Here is a 16,137-nt window from a genome sequence, read left to right on the forward strand (position 1 = left end):
TTTGTATTTTAATTTTTGAATAAAAATTAATTTTTTTCTCTTCCTCCCTTCTCTTCTCCCCCAATAAACGAATAAGCACACGGCTAGGGACAGGAAAATCATTCAGATTTCCAAGCCCTATTCGTCCAAGCCGCTTCGAATGTTCTGCTGAAGGGAAGAGTGGAGTCAATCGTGGCACCAGACAGAAAGGCCAGCAGCAGCCCAAAACCGGCCCAACAGCCCAAATGGCCAACCGCGCGGCGTTCAGTCCATTTTGCATTCAGTCCAATCCCAGCACAACCAAACCCACAACCGTCTTTTCTTTCCCTCCCCACCCTCCACTTTCGCCTTCTTATCTCCCCGTGCGCCTGTCCGTCCTTTTTTCTACCTTCGCTCCCTCTCTTTTCTTACTCTTTTCCTTTTTTTCCTTTTCCCCTTTCCCTAGTTCAAGTCCACCCCTGGCATCTCCCGCCAGCTCGAAGGAAACAAAAAAGCCAAAAGTGTACAGGAGTGCTTGGAAAGTGAAAAAAGAGAGTCATCATCAGCGACGGAGTGCCCCCACTTAGGATCGGCCCCCTTATCCCCTCCTCACCTGAAACCCTTCTCTCTTCGCTTGTCCTCAAGTTCGCTTTCTTTTCATTCACTCTTACAACATCTCATTCTCCCCATCCGTCATCTCGACTCTCTGGTCCTGTCGTTGCCGTTCGGATACCTAGCCTGAGGAGACTTACTTGACCCCAGTCTTTCACACAACTACTGTGGGCAATAACTGTCATCTGGATTTCTTTCTTTATTCTCTCAACTGGTGAAAAATCCCAGAGAGATCAATCTTGTGGACTCGCTTGCACTTAACACCTTGTTCTCTGCATCGTGGGTGTTTTTGTCAATCAAAAAGTTCCGGTTTAGCCTTGATTACCATCAGCCTTGGAGTTACCTGGACGCACTCTCACATTAGAGCTGTACTTCTGCTGTTGTTTCTGCTTCCAAAAACAACCCTCCCCTAAAGGACATCATCTCCCATCACTGGACCTTTTTTCAACTTCATAACCTCCGGATTCCCTGGATTTCCTGGTGCCCATTTGGATCCCTTGGCTTTTAGTACCTTAATACCGGACCTATTCCCTGGACAAAATGACTGGACGCCTTGGATATGAAGGACGCCCGGAGCGTCAGAACGAGTATTTTATTCCCGGTGATGGAATCAGCCGGGAAGTGATCCAAGCAGACATATGCCGTTACCTTGGAAATGATGCTCTCGTAAGACCTGGAAACCACCAAGTGTGTCTCCCGATATTTCCTTAAAACAAAAGACTGCCGAGAATCGATTCGGTCCAGCAATGGCAAATGAGCCATTCGTTGTAACCCTGTTACTGACTAAATGTGAAAACAGGGCCGCCAGGGCTACTTTATCCGTGCTTATAGAAATCTCACCTCAGTAAGTGAAATGATGCGGAGTTGAGCCCTTTGTCTCCAGCTCTTGAGTGAATTATCGAAAACTGACCGGGCGCCGTATTACAGGAAATGATTGCTGATCTCAAAGCTGACTCTGCTCGGTGGGAGGCAGATGTGCTCCGTCGCGCTGACCAAGGCTATCCACGAGGTAGTTACATTCAAGACTACAGTGTGTCTCAACCGCCACCTAACATGGTTCCAGCAACCTATGCATCTTCCTCAATTCATGAAGGGCGACAGCAGCCGGGTCCATCTCCTCCACCTGCTTACACTGCACCACCACCCCAGCAATATGTGGATCCTTACACTCAACCCCCTTATGGGCAGACACAAAGTCCCCCTTATCCAACTTCTTCCTCATACCCCGCAAACCACTCACCCTTTGGATCTGGCCAGACGTATCCTCCCCCGCAGGTTCCTTATTCTGCACCCAGCCAACCCCCGGTGTCTGCCGATATGCATCAAACATATACATACACCAGCGCCGCTGGGTATGGCTACGAAAATGGGAGAAACAACCCCAGGTACCCTGGGCCTGGTTATGAAACTGAATCGGACTATTCCCCTGTTACGTCCGGAATAGCTTACCCTGCTACTACCGCCCCAGACCCGCGGATAGGAGGAATGGACCCCAGATATACCCCGGAGTCGGCATACCCGGACCGCAGTAGGCCACAGCCAACAAGGGAAAGAGATCCAGCCCGCCGGCGGTAGATGAAGGATGCTTTTCCCTTTTGTTTGTCTATGAATCCCAGGGGTGTAGCTTCAATTCCACCTTTTGTCTCGGGAGAACATCGCCTTGGGAGTATTAAAATCTGCGCGACCTTTTTTTCACATTTTCGCCCCACCTCCTGCGTCTATACGGTTTAGATGCCTTCTTTCTTGGCCTGTGAAAGACCAGACCAAAACAATGATGCTTAAGCTGTTGAGACCAAATTACAGTCTATTTGGAACCATACCTTAGGAACCCGGATCTCGTGTTTGACCTGGATGCCAATCAAGTTATCCTTGGTTGTTTTTTTTTTTTATGCTCATGAGACGTCTCCGACGTTAGCTGGTTGTTACCTTTTTTTTTCTTATCCTTTTCTGCTTGACCTGGCTATTGTTACCGTTAAAAGGGTCAGAAAGCATTAATAATGTGAACATTGACTGGCTTTGGGGGCTCTTGCGTGATGGGTTATGAAAAGGTGGCTTTTTCGGCTATGTTGTAATGCCCGGTGCTGGTCTTGATTGTTCCTGTTATTTTGCCTCCAATCTCCACCATTGGAAACCTATTCCCATTTTTTGCGATTTTGCGGTGTACTGGATGTGATCATTTGTTATTTGTCTGCCTCTTTTCTTCTCATCCTGAGAGGTATTCTTTTTCCGACTGTTTCTTCCAACGTGAGGAGTCTGCAGGGAGCATGCGACTGATTCTGGATTCCATCAGCTTAGGAGCTTGGATGATATACAGTGATGCTGTTCATGAGCTACATGTAGATATGAGCATATATGGCGTTATTCTTTGTCTATTCAATGGCTTTAACCCTGGAGGTTTTCCAGAACCGTTCAATAACTGATGTTTGCCAGTTGGCTCAGACTATGATTGACCTTCTGCTTTGTTACCCAAAATTCCTTTTGGATTGCCACTCGCTGCCTATGGGTGCCGTCGTTCTTTTGTGACTATGCCCATTCGGTGTGACTTGGTCTCAATCTGTGATACCACCTGGACGATCTGTGACTGTATGTTCACTAGATCCAGCTGTATCCGTCTCTATCCACATGAACCAGGCCTGAAGGAAGTAGCTGCCATGCCCACTATTGCTGGCGATGTTATCTCTATGCACATTAGTCGTCATTTGTTTACATCCTGAGGATCATGGACGCCGTGGCGATCGGTGAGAGTATTGTGAAACATGGTAACAGAACTTCGCTGTCTTTGACAATACATATCATTCTCTCACCCATCCATATGTTTATCTCAGATAGCCAAGGCACCTCATCTTCGCATTGTATCTATCCTTTACCTTCTGTCCCGCTCCTTGGTCTCTCGCTTGCTATCCTCGCTGGGACGTATGCCCTTCGGATCCTTCTTGGCAGCTAGGTCTGCTGTCTTTTAACGATGGAGTCAGCATTTCCACAATTTGGAGACGGTGACGTAAACATAACCATATATGAAGATATTTATCAGTTACATTCTACCGTACTGAAAGCCCGTTCGCGTGAGTTGAGAGACCTACTTTCATCGCTCGGATCGTATGGTATTGGACACTTCGGCTGTGTGCAACTTGAGCTTGTGGAATCAGCATCACATGGATACGGAGTGCTCGAGTTTCTGGTAAGTTGTCGCGGGGGACGATTAGGGCTTGCGGTGCTAATGGCTCCTTCAAACACCAGGACCCGAATGACAAGTATCGTTATGGCCCGATGTATATGCAGCTCCAAAAGCCCATCATCATGTGGCCTCCAGAGATCCGTCTCCTTTGGGCTAACATGTTCAAGATCTTGTATGGCCTCTGCCCTTTATTAGACCACGGGGGTCTCCAGAACGTCCTATGCCGCTGCTGGGACGTTGTCAATCTAGCCGATTGCCTTAGAGCCACGCGCACGGTATTTCCTGCCATCGTAGATGCTCTTCGGGAACTAGGACCACATTTCTATGCTCTCACCGCCGAGGATCCGATAAACTGGATAAAGCTGGGCACTTACATGCGATCGGCACTAATCTTCAAGGAAGCGGCAATCCACGTCATTGGCAACTGGAATGCTCTACAAGGTGACCTCGACTATCTCCCGAGTGTCGTCCACGAGTTATGCGAGAGCAAACAAGCGGAGCTCGTCGAATTCAAGCAATTGCTTGAGGCCCGCATGCTCACCTATTGTCCTTACACAATAGTCCCTGCTACTTCGTGCGCCGAAGACATGACCACCCCCTGTGTGAAGGACTTTGGTATGTGGACGGCAATGACTTACTACAGCCAGTGGTTTTGTATGGCGGTCGCCGAAAACCGTACCTATTATGCTCGTGACGGTGGTGCCGCATTCTATCGTGCTATCTACACCGGAGGCGATGCTTACCTAGATACCGAAGAACAGGCAACTACGAACGCCTTTCCTATGAGTGCGTACAGGGCCAAGATGCTTGATAGAACACTGAACATACTCAAGGGCGAAATGAGCAAGTTTGTTTCTGTTTTGTTGGTTAACGAAAGTCATTACGATCCGGATCTTATGGGAGAACTACCTTATCTGACGTGCTGCAAGGTTGATGACGAGGAACTCCCCTGGGTCACTTGGCCCGATGGTGATTGGCATGTTGATAGTGACGAGGAACTTTTCCTATCTGACTACGAAGCTGTGACAGATAGTGATGGAGATGATGAGATTGAGATAGATATTACCGACCCTGAAAGTACCACTGCTGAGGTTACTTCGGCTGATACGAGTGCAACTTTTGCCACTGACACTTTGCCCTTCGATACTGACATTACTGACATTGAGTCTATCGAAACTGAAGATGGAAACGAGGGCGAAGACAAGAACACTTCCGTTGCTGACGAAGATGAAGAAATGACGACAGCTGAATAAGAATAGCACTGCTGACTTAAGAATATGGCTTGCATACTTTGGGATATCAGACACCAGTCATTTATTGAATTAGTATTACCGAATCACAGGTGAATAGCCGCCCCGAACTACTACCATAGGATAGGAAACAAATGGCATTATTCACCGCTCTATAATCATTTTCCTGTACAATACACAGCAGTCACGCTGACCACCAAGCCCGTAGGCCGTGAGGTATAGAGACGATTGAGGGGGGGCGCAATGGTAAGAAGAGCGCCTCAAGCAATCCAGAAACCATTTATTCGAATATCAACCCGGAACAACACAAAATCTCCTGCCCAGCCTCAGGCGATAGGCGGTGTAAGCGGAGGTGTCCGACAGAGTAGGTAGGTAGTCTTTTGAATTGACTCGAATTCCCAGCTAGATACACCAAGCAAAAATCAAATCTGAAAATCGACACGGACTCCATTCACAGTCACTGGCGGATTTACTCGTCATCGTAGCCCTGCGGGATAACCCGGGGTCCCTGGGGAACTATGTCAAGTCAGCCAACCATGGCCTAGGAAGATGCGGAAATAGAAGAACGAAACAACACGGAACGATGTAGAGATGGACTTACTGGGATATGTGAGGGGGATGGGTTCCGGGTCAACGTCGCCGAAGGCCCGTCTGATCGGGGGGAGAGTCACGAGCATGACGGGGCCCATGGCACCAACGACAAGCGAGTAGAAGATAGCGGGCTTCTCGTGAGAGGCCCAGCGAAGGTAGCGGAGAGGCGTCGACCAGAATTGAGGGGTAGTCATTGTGATAGGGAAAGGTTGGAAGTAGTCGGACGTTAAAAGAAACTTTTCGCAGGAACAGTGGTCGCGAGACGGTTGAGCGGACGGTACCGGCGGGTTAAAAAAAGATCAACGCACTTTATCGAGTGCAATTGGTCGACCGTAGAATTGAGCGATTCCCGGGGTCCAGGGAAAGGCGATTGGGAGGGGGTGGTGTGTGTGGTTGAGACGTGCGACGGGGAGAGGGGAGGTTGAAAGTGACGAAAGTCCGGCAATGTAATGCGCCCGTCAATTCCAAAGCGGCGACCAAGTCTTGGCATTCGGTCCAAACACGTCGCCCGTTTACATACTCATCGATCTTCATGACAACTCCGGTTCACCCCAGCTTTGATTTCGAATTCCCTCTGCTCATCCTTCGCCGTCGTTCTATTGCTCCGCTGTGCGGAACTCTGTAAGATGCGGTGGTGTCTTTCCTTACTGCTGTTCGGCCTCTTGGCTGTTGTACATGCGTTGAGTAGTTCGGGGAGCCGTCTACTGGTTGTCCTAGAGGATGAGGCTGAGAAGGATTCTTATTCTACGTTCTGGGGAGATCTGGAAGGTGAGGCACAATAGTTAGCTGGAAGCAATTGGTGCTAACTTCCTACAGCTCGGGGATATAACCTTGCTTTCGAATCGCCTAAGAGCGACAAGCTTTCCTTGTTTCAGCTCGGAGAGAGAGCCTACGACCATGTCCTCCTCCTTCCTCCTCGGTCGAAAGGTTCGCAGATTGTCCCATTGAGAATACTATCTGGTCCGTGCTCCAAGTCAATTGACACATAATGCAGGCTTTGGACCTTCTTTGAGCCCCAAGACCCTCATCGAATTCATGAACAAAGACGGCAACGTCCTTCTCGCCCTTTCCGGCAAGTCCACCACACCCAGCGCCATCAGCTCGCTCCTGTTGGAACTTGACCTTCATCTGTCTACCGACCGGTCCTCTGTTGTCGTTGATCACTTCAACTATGATACTCTCTCTGCGGATGAAAAGCATGATGTCCTCCTTCTCCAGCGCCCCGGCCAGTTGAGACGTGATACCAAGGCACTCTTCGACGGCGAAGGCGTTCTGGCTTTCCCAAGGACCGCCCCTCACACTCTGGGCGACTCTAACCCACTTCTTGCTCCCATTCTGCGCGCCCCCGCAACTGCCTACAGCTACAACCCCAAGGAGGATGCAGGCTCGGTTGAGGATGTTTCGGCTTCGGGTTCCCAGCTGGCTCTTGTTTCGGCCATGCAAGCCCGGAATTCTGCCCGTTTCACTCTTCTGGGCTCCGTCGAGAGTCTCCAGGACAAGTGGTTCTCCGCCACTGTCAAAGCTCCTAGTGACGGAAAGGAATCCGAGACTGCTAACCGTGAGTTTGCCAAACAACTGACCGCCTGGACCTTCAAGGAGACTGGAGTCCTCAAGGTTGGCAAGATTGAGCATCATCTGGCCCAGGATGGTGAATTGAACCCTAAAATCTACCGGATCAAGAACGAGACAGTATGTGACGACGGCCACGCAATTGTGAGATATTACTAGCAATAAGCTGACAAACCTCTTCACAGGTCTTCAGCATTGAGGTTTCCGAGTACAGCTACGACAAGTATTTTCCTTTCGAGGTCCCCGAGAATGACGCCCTTCAACTCGAGTTCACCATGCTGTCCCCCTTCCATCGCCTTGACCTCCAACCTTCCGGCAAGACAGAAAACAGCACCATCTACAGCACTAAGTTCATCGTTCCTGACCAACACGGTATCTTCTCTTTCCGTGTTAACTACAAGCGTCCCTTCCTCACCAACATCGAGGAGAAGCACGAAGTGACTGTCCGCCACTATGCCCACAACGAGTATCCTCGCAGCTGGAAGATCAGCGGAGGATGGGTCTGGATCGCTGGCCTCTGGTCTGTTATCGGCGGTTTCCTGGCCTTCGTCATCGTGTGGCTCTACTCTGCGCCCACATCTACTGCTTCGACGACGAAGAAAACGCAGTGAATAATGTATTGTATCATCGATGATCGCCTGAATGAATTGTCGTTACATGATTGTTAGACTGTATATATGTTTTTTCTTTACATGCCGTAGAATTCTACACCAGAAACAGATTGTGTCCTTGTTGCACTTTTTAACTTCCTAAGTGGTTAAGGTTGAGACAGTTTCCAGGCCACTCTGGTAGGCTTGTTCCCGAGTAGCTATCGATAAGTTCTGCCTAAGTCAGCTCTTCTAAAAAACTGCAGTACGCATATCGCTGCCAGACCTGTAAATCCCATCATATGACGACATGGCTTCTGTATCATGTCGATCAAAGACGCAGGCTGCCGCTCTTGGAGCATCTTAGGTAATTGCCACCATCAATGGATGGACCATCATCATCCTCATGATAAGATCGATAATTATTGGCTGGCGATATTAGCCATACATCTTTTCCCACCCAGATTCTGCCACATCCTCCAGAGCATGTGATTGGAGATGGTTTAGGCGGTGATGATCCCTTTGCCACAGTGTACCTGAGCATTTCGTAACCCTACCACTAGTGCCTACCACCTATCTTAACGTTACTAGAAATTTGGGTGGGCCAGTAGATGCGTGTTCGTCTACCTCTTCCCCCTTGAGCAATTTTTTCTCCCATTATGGGGATCGTGATGATAAATACGAACAGAATGACGTTTGCCACAATGGTCTGATACGCACCACTCACCAATGCTCAAGTAGTGTCCCACTGTAGTTCTCAAAAATGGTAAAGGTCTGGCACCTAGGTCTGGCCCAACAGAACCAAAATGCGCCACAGTGTCGGACTATATCAATGAAGCTCCACAAATGGCAACGTATTGCTCATCTTTATCCATGGTGACGCACAATATCACTCTGCATGCACAATACCTCGGTATCCGGTTTACTCCTTGGGAAAAGAAAGGCTAACTTCTACCTAGACGCTTTGACAGCCACCACACTAGGTGGTGTTAGAAGTTGGCAAGCTCCATAAGCAAAAGCGGGTTCTTTTAGATCCCCAAGAAGGGTCTCTAGAAGAATGGTTTCGAAGACGAACTCTTGACGGCTACCGAGTAACTACCGTGAAATGGCCGAATAACCACCGGATATCTAGGGCTTGCGGAACCTCACGTTAGTCCGCTTGGAAGCGAGCTGGGTGGCGTAGGGAGTGTTTTCACATGCAATGCTTTGTTCTCGTTGGGAATGGCTTGTATTGGCTTGTGTGGTGTTCTGGGCCGTTTTTTTTTACGGCTTCCCCCCCCCCCCCCCCTCCCCAACGTAGTGGATCCGGAAACCGGGCGCTGGGGTGCTGAGATGCTGGGTTGCGTTTGAGGGTGTAGGGACAATAGTGAATGAAAGAACCCTGGAGAAAAGGTAGTGGTGAGAACTGGCATGTATGTGATATGGTTTGTGTGGCCAAGGGAAAGGGCACTTCTCTGGGTTTGTTGTAGGGACGCTCTGGCGGCGGTGGCTGTGGGCTCCATCACCCTTTATGGTTCCTCTGACCAAGGAGTGTGCCTGACAGTTGAGATGAGCATGGTAAGGTTCTTATGAAGCGTAGAGCCGGGTTTCGATTGTGATGCTCGATATATGGTGACTGAGAAGCGAGTTGCTGACTGTTGTGGTGAACTTGGCAAGGGTAATATTAGGCGAGAAAGCGTTTGGATATCAATCTGTAAGTCTCATAGCTGTCAAATGGAACTCACGCTAATGAACTGTCCAGGAAACATTATCCTAGGGCTGTGCGGCAAACTTCGGAACATAATTCCGGACCCCGGAACCATACTCGAGATCAAATCGTCAGTGGGATTGAAGAAATAAAGCGGGAGCAGTGCTCCTTCTGTTCGGTCAGTTGTCGTAGAGGGAAGATTCGCAGCAAGCTGTGATTGGGGAGTCGTGTAAGCCATGCAAGCCGTGCATCCAGTGGCAATAAGAATCGAGCAGTGGCTAGTTGAGCGGCAGGCTTCACTTCAGTGGGACTCAGGTGATGCTTTTCCTTTTAGATATTCGATCTGTGATCATAGTAGCTCAGCGTAATCTGAGTTGACAGCATATGAGGCCCTGGGTTGCATGGTGAGCTGGCAGCGGGAGGGATGTGTCACAACTCTCAGGAAGGACATTAGCACACCAGCAGTTAACGAGGACTATGGGCTACCCAAATATAGGGGCTCCGTTCACCTGGTTCGAGTGTGGATATAAGGGGAGTGGATACTTGAGAAATGTTGCAGCGAAAATCCGCTGCGTGCCTTGATTCGGGGGCATCCTGCTGGTGGCATCTCATCCCGCCAATCAGGATGGCCAGTTCCTGGGTGACATGAGCCCTCGAGGCCTACGGATGGATAACGGCAGTTCTCCCTTTCGCGCTTCTCACTCCGTCAACCCACAAGGAACAAGTGGCGGACAAGGTAGCTTTTGGAATTCCCCATTTGGTAGCCTTACGGTGGTCCCCATTTCACGCTTCAACGAGCCGAAAGTCTCGACTGAATCGATTTCTCGTCATTGTGGGAAAAGGCAGGGCTGACGCCTTCAAACAATCTTTGCTGTTCAACTTTTTTATTCTGGGCCTTTTTTTATTTATCTTTTTTTACTTTTATCATTTTTTTTTTTTTTTAGAAACCTGTCACTGCTACCACGTCGATCCTGGACGACAGCATGGAATTTATTCGTGCAGAAATCTTGGGGACTACGTTCGAAACCACCAGCAGGTACCGGTCTTCATGGGTGAGATACTTCGTAACGATGTAAAATAACATTCCATCAGATACGCAAATGTGCAACCGGTCGGTTTGGGTGCGTTCGGACTTGTGTGGTATATACTACACCTATCCTGGATATTGGGTCCAAAGCGATCTTGGCCTCTGGTTTTTGCAGGCTAACAAAAGGGGCTTCAGTTCCGCATATGACCAAATAACTCAGCAACATGTCGCCGTCAAGAAGATGATGAACCCCTTTGCCAACTCTTCCATTGCCAAGCGGACGTACAGAGAGGTCAAACTTCTGAAACAGCTGCGCCATGAGAATGTTTGGACCCCTCAGTCGTGCTCACCCGCAGATACGCCTGCAACGCTAACTTGAGGCAGCTTATTGGCCTGTGCGATATCTTTATCTCTCCACTAGAGGACATGTACGTATGGCAGAATTCTACATATAGATAGCTTTTACCTTGGAGCCAAGCTCTCACAGCGTACTGATGCCAGGCTTTGCTAGATACCTGGTAACGGAACTCCTGGGCACTGATCTCAGCCGACTTTTAAGGGCAAGGCCCCTCGACAATAAGTTTGCTCAATACTTCATGTACCAGATACTGGTATTGCTTCTCGTATAGGTGATGATCTAGTAGAGAAATCCTAACCTTCTACAGCGCGGACTAAAATATATCCACTCTGCCGGCGTCATACACCGTGATCTGAAACCAAGCAATCTCCTGATCAATGAGAACTGTGATTTAAAGATTTGCGATTTCGGTCTGGCTCGAGTACAAGAACCTCAGATGACCGGTTATGTCTCGACGAGGTACTATCGAGCACCAGAGATCATGTTGACATGGCAGAGATACGGTAAGATGGTGGATATCTGGAGTGCGGGCTGTATTCTCGCCGAAATGCTTCGAGGGAGGCCACTATTCCCAGGGAAGGACCACATTCACCAGTTCTTCCTGATCACAGAAGTGCTAGGAAACCCACCTGCAGAGGTGGTTCAGAAAATAACTAGTGGAAATGTGAGTGTTCTCACTCCTATCTTACAAGAGACCACATTAGACGCTTACACTAAGGGCCTTCTAGACTCAGCGGGTTGTCAATTCACTACCAAAACAGGAACCACGTCCACTGAAGGCTTTGTTCCACGAATTCGACAACAATGGTAATAACCCTTTAACTTGAATAAACACACGTTTAAGGTGACTCATTTGTTATGACAGTCATCAGCCTCCTCGAACAGCTGCTCTTGTTTGATCCAGACAAGAGACTAACAGCTGAGACCGCTTTGCAACACCCCTATCTCGCTCCTTACCATGATCCCGACGACGAGCCTGCAGCTCTAGAAAAATTCGACTGGTCGTTCAATGACGCCGATCTTCCTTCAGAGACATGGAAACTTATGATGTGTGTTGTCATTAGTTCCGCAAAGTGTGCAATTAACTGAGAATCTGCAGATACTCCGAAGTCCTCGATTACCACAGCCTCGGTTCGGCTGGGGTACTTGGTCTAGGACCGGGGATAGAGGAACCAACATACGACCCAACCTTCGACTTTCTCCAGGCGGATATATGAACTTCATCGAGAATTGAGAACACACGCAATGATCTACACTCGCCACTCAATACAGGAAATGAGGCCAAAGGGATAGTGCATATGCACCTTTTCCTAGACGCCACTAGAGGGAAATTGTGACCCATGGAATCCACCGTTGAAAGCCTAGCATATGCAGACTGGGTAATGAGTTTTGGGTAAGTGGACTATATTTGGAGGCCTTATGTGCCCCTTGCCGATTTGAGGTCTCCACAGAGAATATTAAATAGTGAAATCCAAAGCAAACTTTCTAAACCAGTCAAAGACTTTTTTGTTTTTGTTCAGATCTGTTGTGATCTGCTTCGTACCGACTACTGCAGGCTGCGGCGCTTACCTGATATCAGTATCTTTAGATGAACGAATCCGATTTCATTCCCCAACCGGCTTGCGGCAGTTGAACCACCGAGAAAGCGAAGAACATTCATCTATACACACGATTAACATTATGCGAATTCTCTTCAGCGCCCCTGTCCTCCTCCTCGGCACAGTGTACGCCCTCCCCTCCATTCAACACCAGCATCACGCCATCCCAAACGCAACCTGGGAGTTTTCCGTATACCAAAATGACCACTGCACGGGAGAAATAACACTCTTCTCCGGAAGCAGAAGCACATCGTGTCGCGACGCGATTCTTAACGGCGGAGCGTTGTCCTACATCCCAGACAAAATCACTGATTCCCATTGCAGGGTGTATCTCTTCAACGATAACCACTGTTCTGGTAACCAGACGGTCAGCGTCTTTGGGAAGGGTATAAGGCCGACCTGTCGGGTGCCGAGATGGGGAGGAAGTGAGACCCAGATCAAGAGTTTCTATGTGAAGTGTTGAATTCGACTTTTTCTTTACTCTAAGAACACTGCTTTGAGAAGTGGGTTTCTATGGCGGATCAGTGGGGACGTTGAATTCCATGTTTACGAATATGTACCATGCTCTGCAGTTAGCAAATTTATGATGTCATTTAATGAAAATACGCTATGATGATCTCGGGTACCTGAACCACTCTTTACCCAAAAAACTAGTAACTCTCAACCGAGGCAACCTCGTCCACCCTGGAAGGGAGACAAATCAAAGCAAGGGACTAACCCTGCTACAAGCCATAGACTTAGATAATACGGGGAATTAAGAAAGGCGGTAACAAGAAAAGAACTATAATCAGAGAGGCCCCAGTTTCCTTCCGTCGAAAATTTATTAACCAAGTAAGAGTACGGGAATCGCATAGGCTGTCTAATATTGCCGAGCTTTGGAGATTTGAACAGGTACTAAACAAGGGATATAAGGCCAAAAAAAGAGCAGAATAACAAGCAAGTCTCCATAGTCTAGTGGTTAGGACGGCGGTCTCATAGCAATATGACAGTTCCTATCTAAAGGAACTGCAATCCGCAAGCACGAGTTCGATTCTCGTTGGAGGCACATTCTTTTTTCGAGTTTGATTTTTATACCTCACTCAATACTGTCCCATGATCAAGCGGGAGGAGATGAGGACTTCTATCGTCACTAGACTGAGGACCTAGAGTTCCAAATTGGCGACGATGTCGAGTGGTTGGTTGGTTAGAGTTAGTAAATAGCAGTGCATAAATATGTGAAATTTTAACGCCAACTTATTAATATATCTAGGGAACTTGGGAGTGTATACCGTCGTATTAAAACTAGGGTTCCTTGGTGTGCCATTACTGCAGGAATATCTGCTCACCACTAACAAATGGCTACGTATATGGAACTAGAGTTATGGCCTCTATTTTCTTGAAGCACGCCTTGAGACAATAGCGTAAAAGTAGTCGAATGGTTCTGCATTCGTATCTACTACACATATATATACATACAAACGTCGACTTCCGACATTACCGCAGAGGCTTGTAAGTAGGGCAGAACTCAAACTCCATGCAGTCACCCGAGACTAAAACACAGCGGCCATCCTTTGGAACCTGGCCGTAGCCACAGACAGGGCCTATTTCTGAAACACACTCGCCCTTGAGCAGTCTGAAACCTGGAGCGCAGTCAGGGCCCTTCTTGAGCACACACTTCTTACCGTTGAATTCGAATCGCTCGGGATCTGGGCACCTGGGGATCTCCTGAGAGACACACTCGCCTCCCTCCGGGACACTACCGTCTTCACACTCGGGCTTAGTTCCAAGGCAGGTCTGGGTCTTGGGGTCCCACTCCGCGCCATCGTCGCAACGAATCTGGTCGTGCTTGGAGACACATTCTCCGTTCTTCGGGTAATAGCCCTTTTCACATTGAGTCTTTTCAAAGGAGACGCACTTGTTCTTGCAGGGGATCCATTTATGATTGGGAGGACACCTGGGTTCTTCTTCAACGACACAGCTCTCGCCATCCCAGGTTCCTTTGGGACAATTGACATGACCAACCACACAATCCTTGCCAATGAGGTCGCCAGTCTTACACTTGGGCTTTCTCTTGGAAACACACTCGCCCTTAGCAGTGAGCTTGCCACCGTCAGGACATTCGGGGGTCTTTGTCGACACGCAGCGGCCACCTTGGAGGAAGAATCCATTGGCCTCGTCGCAGACCGGCTTACGACCAGTAAGACACTCCTCACCGTCAAAGTTGGCGCTCGGATCCTCACACTCAGGGGTCTCATTGGAAACACACTTGGTACCGTCAAAGTGGGCTTTCCCTTCGTTTTCACCCTCACAGTAGGGTTTGATTATCGCAATACAGTAGCTGCCCTCCTGGCGAGAGCCCTTGGGACATTCAGGGGTGAGCTCCAAAATACACCTGCCGTTCTCGAGCTTGCTGCCGGGTTCCAAACATTCGGGAGTCTCATCCTCGACGCAGGCATTGAGACTGGGCTCATAGTTGAGCATGGGAGGGCAGAAAGGACCTCTGCCGATACATTGGCCCTTGCTCTCTCTAAATTCGGGTGGACAATAGGCAAGGCCATCAGATGGCTTCGTACAGCGGTCCTTGCCCTGGGTGGTGTCGGAGGGGCACCCGTCCAGGCTGGGAATGGAATAGCAAGCTTCCCCATCCCAGTTCATACCAGACGAGCAGCATTGGCCAGTTTGAGACGCCAAATCGTAACTGTAAGTGTATCCATCCTTGCAAGTCGGCTTAATGTTGCCAACGCATTTTCCATCCTGGAGCTCAGCGTCGTCTCCACAGCCGGGCGTAATATCTGAGTGACAGAAGCCAGTCTTCCGGTTGAACTTGCTTTCATCATCGATACATACTGGATCTGAGTCAGAAACACAAAAGCCGTTGTCGAACTTGCCAGTCTTGCAGGTAGGAGGCGTTCCAGAAACGCACTTCTTGAGCTCGGGGGCCCACTCGGAATCAGCGCCACAGACTGGAGGCTTCTCACTGACGCACAGTCCGCCACTGGGCTGCGATCCATCCTTGCAGACTGGCTTCTTGGTACTGACACAGACTCCGCCCTTGAACTCGTCGCCGGGATTGTCACACTTCGGGGTGCCCTTGGAGACACAAACATCACCGTCTGGTTTTGAGCCATCCCTACATGTAGGACCGGACTCATAGACACAAACATTCCCACTGGGCTTCAGGCCGTCAGGGCAAATGCGGCCCTCTGTCGAGACACAGAACTGGCCATTCCATTGGCCGACAGGGCAAATGGGGTCGGTTACACACTTCCCATCGACGAGCTTGCCATTGTCGCACTTGGGACCGTCGAGAACACATCTCTCGCCGTCGAATTGAGTTCCCTTAGGACAACACTTGGAGGCGTCTCCAAAGTAAGAGGTAACGATATCATCCAGTGACCATCGGTGCAGGGATCTCCCACTGGTTCCGATGACCTGCTGGATGGGAGGGCTTGCCTGAGCGGCAGCAAAGAAAAGGGTAAGTGCTGCCGTTAAGTGCATATTGAAGGAACAACACACATTCAAGTGAACGGGGAAGTTGAACGAAAGGCGAGAAGGGATGGAAGTAAAATCTTATATATTCCGTCGAATCATCCACCACACCCCAGCTCCCACTGTATTATGGGGCACAGTCGCACCGATGCCCGAGATTCAACGAATTCTGTGCAGCTGAATGAGGGAAAGTCCATTACAAGGCCTAATCTGCCCAGATACTCCACTGAGCAAGTCAAGTAGAGTCCGAACTCACC

General features: G+C 49.1%; 7 protein-coding genes and 1 non-coding gene across 8 annotated transcripts; 6 read left to right on the forward strand and 2 right to left on the reverse strand.

Moving 5' to 3' along the window:
• The first annotated feature begins 807 nt into the window (after positions 1 to 807).
• Positions 808 to 2,534, forward strand: BDV27DRAFT_112643 (putative transcription factor RfeG). Its single transcript, XM_032064574.1, has 3 exons — positions 808 to 1,257; positions 1,370 to 1,414; positions 1,498 to 2,534. Exons 1-3 carry the CDS (start codon positions 1,111 to 1,113, stop codon positions 2,143 to 2,145), a joined length of 840 nt encoding a protein of 279 aa, XP_031927654.1. The 5' UTR covers positions 808 to 1,110; the 3' UTR covers positions 2,146 to 2,534.
• Positions 2,535 to 3,532: 998 nt separating this feature from the next.
• BDV27DRAFT_157718 (uncharacterized protein) lies at positions 3,533 to 4,998 on the forward strand (the record flags this gene model as incomplete). The annotated part of the gene is made up of 2 exons (XM_032072560.1): positions 3,533 to 3,748; positions 3,808 to 4,998. 2 exons carry the CDS (start codon positions 3,533 to 3,535, stop codon positions 4,996 to 4,998), a joined length of 1,407 nt encoding a protein of 468 aa, XP_031927655.1.
• A 79-nt stretch (positions 4,999 to 5,077) lies between these two features.
• Positions 5,078 to 6,002, reverse strand: BDV27DRAFT_128229 (NADH:ubiquinone oxidoreductase subunit NDUFA3). The gene is made up of 2 exons (XM_032066929.1): positions 5,597 to 6,002; positions 5,078 to 5,511 (listed from the first exon to the last, which is right to left on the reverse strand). The coding sequence occupies exons 1-2, from the start codon at positions 5,778 to 5,780 to the stop codon at positions 5,465 to 5,467; spliced, it is 231 nt and encodes a 76-aa protein (XP_031927656.1). The 5' UTR covers positions 5,781 to 6,002; the 3' UTR covers positions 5,078 to 5,464.
• A 112-nt stretch (positions 6,003 to 6,114) lies between these two features.
• BDV27DRAFT_128231 (dolichyl-diphosphooligosaccharide-protein glycotransferase) lies at positions 6,115 to 7,853 on the forward strand. Its single transcript, XM_032066930.1, has 4 exons — positions 6,115 to 6,354; positions 6,403 to 6,513; positions 6,581 to 7,275; positions 7,341 to 7,853. Exons 1-4 carry the CDS (start codon positions 6,213 to 6,215, stop codon positions 7,764 to 7,766), a joined length of 1,374 nt encoding a protein of 457 aa, XP_031927657.1. The 5' UTR covers positions 6,115 to 6,212; the 3' UTR covers positions 7,767 to 7,853.
• Positions 7,854 to 10,357: 2,504 nt separating this feature from the next.
• Positions 10,358 to 12,106, forward strand: mpkC (mitogen-activated protein kinase mpkC). The gene is made up of 8 exons (XM_032064576.1): positions 10,358 to 10,465; positions 10,522 to 10,569; positions 10,652 to 10,781; positions 10,841 to 10,884; positions 10,968 to 11,067; positions 11,122 to 11,478; positions 11,543 to 11,621; positions 11,680 to 12,106. The coding sequence occupies exons 1-8, from the start codon at positions 10,413 to 10,415 to the stop codon at positions 11,901 to 11,903; spliced, it is 1,035 nt and encodes a 344-aa protein (XP_031927658.1). The 5' UTR covers positions 10,358 to 10,412; the 3' UTR covers positions 11,904 to 12,106.
• Positions 12,107 to 12,165: 59 nt separating this feature from the next.
• Positions 12,166 to 13,015, forward strand: BDV27DRAFT_112746 (uncharacterized protein). Its single transcript, XM_032064575.1, has 2 exons — positions 12,166 to 12,207; positions 12,403 to 13,015. Exon 2 carries the CDS (start codon positions 12,495 to 12,497, stop codon positions 12,873 to 12,875), a length of 381 nt encoding a protein of 126 aa, XP_031927659.1. The 5' UTR covers positions 12,166 to 12,207; positions 12,403 to 12,494; the 3' UTR covers positions 12,876 to 13,015.
• Positions 13,016 to 13,352: 337 nt separating this feature from the next.
• On the forward strand, positions 13,353 to 13,457 carry BDV27DRAFT_t112. Its single transcript has one exon. It is a non-coding gene; the product is annotated as a tRNA-Met (tRNA).
• A 428-nt stretch (positions 13,458 to 13,885) lies between these two features.
• On the reverse strand, positions 13,886 to 15,889 carry BDV27DRAFT_172264 (uncharacterized protein; the record flags this gene model as incomplete). Its single annotated transcript, XM_032075815.1, has 1 exon — positions 13,886 to 15,889. The coding sequence occupies one exon, from the start codon at positions 15,887 to 15,889 to the stop codon at positions 13,886 to 13,888; it is 2,004 nt and encodes a 667-aa protein (XP_031927660.1).
• Between the last annotated feature and the right edge of the window lie 248 nt (positions 15,890 to 16,137).

The sequence above is a fragment of the Aspergillus caelatus genome (genome assembly GCF_009193585.1).
Source record: "Aspergillus caelatus strain CBS 763.97 unplaced genomic scaffold BDV27scaffold_86, whole genome shotgun sequence".
Lineage (NCBI taxonomy): Eukaryota > Fungi > Ascomycota > Eurotiomycetes > Eurotiales > Aspergillaceae > Aspergillus > Aspergillus caelatus.